This window comes from Centrocercus urophasianus, unplaced genomic scaffold (genome assembly GCF_019232065.1).
Source record: "Centrocercus urophasianus isolate 14NV4802_14NV808 unplaced genomic scaffold, USGS_Curo_1.0 seq_1313, whole genome shotgun sequence".
Taxonomy (NCBI): Eukaryota; Metazoa; Chordata; class Aves; order Galliformes; family Phasianidae; genus Centrocercus; species Centrocercus urophasianus.
Genome location: NW_024884491.1, coordinates 25632 through 29672, shown reverse-complemented (window position 1 = coordinate 29672; position 4041 = coordinate 25632). Strand labels below are relative to the sequence as shown.

Below are 4041 nucleotides of genomic sequence, written 5' to 3'. Positions count from 1 at the left end.
TGCCGCGCTCTCCGTCCGCCGGTCGCGGGCCCGGCCCCGTGCGCCCGCCGGGCTGGGCTGCCCCGCGCCGAGCCCCGGGCGGCGCTCACGTGGTCACGGAGCAGGCCGGAGAAGCGCCGCCAAAATGGCCACCGCGCGCGGCTTCCCCAGCCGGGTCACTACGCGCAGCGCGCATGCGCCACGACCCCGCGCCGGCCCCCCCCGGCCCCGCCCATTGAATTACGCGTCGCCGCAGCGAGCGGCTTAAGTTCTGAGCCCGCCCCTCAGCCCGGGCGCTCGTTGGCCTTAAAGGACGCGTTGTGGGTCGCGGTCGTGGCTGCCCACGCGCGGTGCTGTCGTACTGCTTGTCCCAGCGTCCCGCAGGACCGGTTCCGTGCCCTGTGGGACGCGCGGGCTCCGCCCGGCCGGTAGAAGGCGCTCTTTGGCGCAGCCTGTGCGACTGCGACCGTCCCGCGCCCGACGGACAAGATGGCGGCGCCGTTGAGGATAGCGAAACGGCTACAGCTGGCGGGTGGCGGGCCCGGCCTCGGTGAGCGGCGGCAGCGGGCCGATGGGGTGTCTTGTGGCTGCTTAACTGGCCTTTCCTTGCTTACGACCGTTACGCGTTAGCGTGCACCGGCGGGGCTTCGCTGTGAGTCGTGCCTTGCAGCCTGCGGTCACGTGTCCGTTTCCTCGCTTCGTTTTGAATCCCGGCCGGTGGTGTCCCGTCGCGGTGCCCGACGTGTCCGTGTTGGATCATTATATATTAACGTGACTAAAGTCTTCTGCCTTTACAGCTTTGACTCGTTCTGCGTTTTTTGCTAGAAAGCGCGTCTACGACCAACCAAACTGGGTTGGAGTTGGCTTGGCTTTCACCACCAGTGCTGCCCTGTGGGCTTTTGTAAGTGTTGGTTGATTTTGTTGAGCTTAACCATTTCCTGATCATAGTGGTCTAATGGCAATAGCTACTATTAGTTATGGTGATGGTGTAGCAGGTGTCAAGGCTGAGGCATGACTTGAGGATTACTTGTGCCTTACCAAGTCCGTGGTGCAATTCACTTTATAAGAGCTCTTGGGCTTGATGTTGGAATGAGCAGGATGTAGTTTCTCTCATGAGAAAATATAAAGGATGAGCAGCATGTGTGAGGGTCACAATTTTCAGGGCAGGATGTATCCCTTCTCCCCTTGGTCCAACAGTTCTTTTTTGGGAAGCAAGAAAAAAAAAAATGGACCAGCAAAAACTCTTATAACGCTATGGGTCTCAATGGACTTGGAAACCCATCCGGTCCTAGTCTTCTGCTGTGGGTGGGGATCCCTCTGACCAGCTGAGGCTGCCCTGGGACCCAGCCAGCCTGGTCTTGAGCCCCTCCAGGGATGGGGCATCTACTGCTTCTCTGGGCAGCTTGCACCTGTGTCTCACCACCTGAAGAATTTCTTCCTGACGCCTCACCTAAACCTCTCCCAGTTGAAGGGAGGGAGGGGAAAAGGAAGCTGAGGGGAGACCTTATTGCTCTCTTCCGGTATCTGAAAGATGCTTACAGCAAGAGCGGGGTTGGTCTTTTCTCACTGGTGCCAGGACAAGGGGAAATAGTCTCAAATTGTGCCAGGGTAAGTTTGGGTTGGATATCAGGAAGCACTTCATTATAGAAAGGGTTGTTAAGCACTGGAATCGGCTGCCCGGGGGGGTGGTTGAATGCTTAAAATCCCTGTGTGCTGGACAATCCCTGGATGTGCTGCTCAGGGACATGACTTAGTGGAGGGCTGTGAGAGTTAGGGTAGTACGGTTAGGTTGTGGTTGGACTTGATGATCTTTAAGGTCTTTTCCAACGTGAGCAATTCTATTATTCTATGTCTGACTGGCTAATTGATAATATACATCTAATTTACCCTTTATCTTCCCTATATTCCCAGTGATTACCTGTTGGCTTACTTTCTGATATTAGGATTTCATTTTTAAGGAAAAAGTGGTGATTTTTTTTGTTGTTCTGTTGTTCTGGTTTTGTGTTGTATAGCCATTTAACATATGATGTTTTTATAGCTTTTCAAGCAGCATAATGAAGATATAATGGAATATGAAAGAAGAAAACAACAAAGGGAACGTAAGTGTACAGGTTGTTCATAGTAAGTATGCGTGTAGAGATACTTTTGACACAGACTGATAATCCTGCTCATCTTTCATTTAGTTGAATTATCAACATCTTGATTGCTGGCTTTCGTTTTTTGTAGTGTTTTCTTTAATGTTTTGTCTGGGCTTTTTGATATTTAGCCGCTGCGCTCCCAGTTTCACAATCATAAAGTGACAGGTATTCATTTATGTGCATGTTGGCTGTTTGCTTTTTCTCTTAAAAATGCAGATGTGGAGAAAACAACCACTGTTGTACTAACAAATTTAGATACCGAAGGGCATGCCTTTCGAGTGCTTTAATGGCTAAGAGTTAAAGACTGGGTGTGGGACGTTTTCCTTAGTTTTGATTGTGTTCCCAAATAAGAGTGATACGAAGTCAGTACCTTCAGATTTGTGTTGTTAAGGAAATAATAAGAGTCATTGCCATTATTAGACATAAGGAAGAGCTGTTTCTCTCAGAGAGTGATCAGGCACTGGAATGGCTGCCCAGAGAGGTGGTGCAGTTGCCGTCCCTGGCAGTGTTCAAGAGGCGTCTGGAGGACGTGCTGCGTGATACGGTTTAGTGCGAGTGGTGGCAATGGTGAAGAGGAGATGATTGGACTGCATGGTCTTGTTGGTCGTTTCCAACCTTGTGATTCTATGGATATTGGAAAGACAATTTAACTGTGTTTCTACCAGCTGGCTCAGAGCAATTCAAGTGTTACTTGAAAGAGATACTTAAAACTAATACAGAAAACCTTGTAGCGTTGTGGCTATTTTCCTCCCAAGATTTCTTGTGCTGCTAAACACCTCGAATGTTGCGAAGCTTTTCTATCTGACTACATTGTATGTATTTTCCCTGCATTTGTTGTTTCCTTGTATATGTATTTGTTGCTAAGGGTTTTTTCCCTCCTCTTTCCTAGGCTGACCAAATGTTCAATAAGAAATGTCATCAGTTGTGTCCTGTGAATTAAGGAATACAGCAGACCCACCTATAAGTATTTAAACCCTTATCTGTTCATTCATTTCACGTGCAAAATTATAAAATAAAGCGTGGAGGAAGCTTCTGAAGACTTCTCTTGCCATTTGTATATTATTCTACTAGCTTTTATTAATTTTCTGATTGCATTTATGTACTTGATAGTTCTGAAAATAATGTGGATCAAGTGTGTGGTTTCGTGGAATGTGCGTAACAAAGTCGAGCATCAGTTAAGAGACAGCCCAGCAGACGGCTAGAAGGGAGCTGCTCGTCAAAGGCATTCGAGTCAGCATCTCAAGGATAGTGCCGTGACTTTGCAGTGTTTCTGAAAGGCAGCACCAGTTCAGTGCTTGCAGGGCTGTGCTCCGGGTGGCACAGAGGCAGGAGCTGGCTCAGCCGGGGGCCGTGCTGGCTGTCGATTGTCTGTGTTCTAGCACTGTCTCGCTGTTCCCCTGCTGAGACGAACAGCTGCCGTTCTGAAGTCTTCTGAGTGCCTAGCCCTGCACTTGCTGTAAGTCAAGGTCAGGCAAGGTCGAAGGGAATAAAAATGGAGTAGCGACAATGACGCTGCCTGCCTGTGTGGGAGGGGAGAACCAGCCGCGCTGTGTGACCCTGAGGTGCTCGTGAGCGGGTTGGAAAGGTCTCGCGGCTGTGATTCGCTTCCTGCGGGCTGTGACCGCCTCGACTCTGAATCTCTTTTTTTTCCCTTTGCTTTCAATTGGGGCGGCTTCTCCGGCGTGTTTTGCACGAACGCATGGCGAGGAGCGCTTCTAAGCAACTCCCTGCTTCTTGGGACCGCACTGCGGCCGATGGCTGCGGAGCCGTGCGAGCTCCGGGCTCGCCCAGGTGCGGCGGCACGCGGCCGGGGCGGGGCTGAGGGGAATCCCGCCCTCGGTGCGGCAGAGGCGGGCCGATCGCAGCCCGTTGCGGTGGCCGTTGCGGTGCCGGCTGCAGCGCCCGCAGCCCCGCTCTCGCCGCC

General features: G+C 51.4%; 1 protein-coding gene across 3 annotated transcripts; it reads left to right on the top strand.

The window, feature by feature from the left end:
• The first annotated feature begins 330 nt into the window (after positions 1–330).
• NDUFC1 (NADH:ubiquinone oxidoreductase subunit C1) lies at positions 331–3156 on the top strand. Of its 3 annotated transcripts, none has more exons than XM_042812954.1 (4): positions 333–529; positions 777–880; positions 2018–2078; positions 3007–3156. In XM_042812954.1, the coding sequence occupies exons 1-4, from the start codon at positions 469–471 to the stop codon at positions 3009–3011; spliced, it is 231 nt and encodes a 76-aa protein (XP_042668888.1). In that variant the 5' UTR covers positions 333–468; the 3' UTR covers positions 3012–3156. The 3 variants fall into 3 exon arrangements, with proteins under 3 accessions (XP_042668887.1, XP_042668888.1, XP_042668886.1); XM_042812952.1 differs by having other exon boundaries at positions 341–529; positions 2018–2100; XM_042812953.1 differs by lacking the exon at positions 3007–3156 and having other exon boundaries at positions 331–529; positions 2018–2101.
• The last annotated feature ends 885 nt before the right edge of the window (positions 3157–4041 follow it).

Excerpts from the sequence above, each read along its gene's own strand:
- NDUFC1 (XM_042812952.1), top strand. The coding sequence starts at position 469 with ATGGCGGCGCCGTTGAGGATAGCGAAACGGCTACAGCTGGCGGGTGGC. Across the intron at positions 530-776 it reads GGGTGGCGGGCCCGGCCTCG|CTTTGACTCGTTCTGCGTTT; the intron begins GTGAGCGGCGGC and ends CTGCCTTTACAG. Across the intron at positions 881-2,017 it reads GTGCTGCCCTGTGGGCTTTT|CTTTTCAAGCAGCATAATGA; the intron begins GTAAGTGTTGGT and ends ATGTTTTTATAG.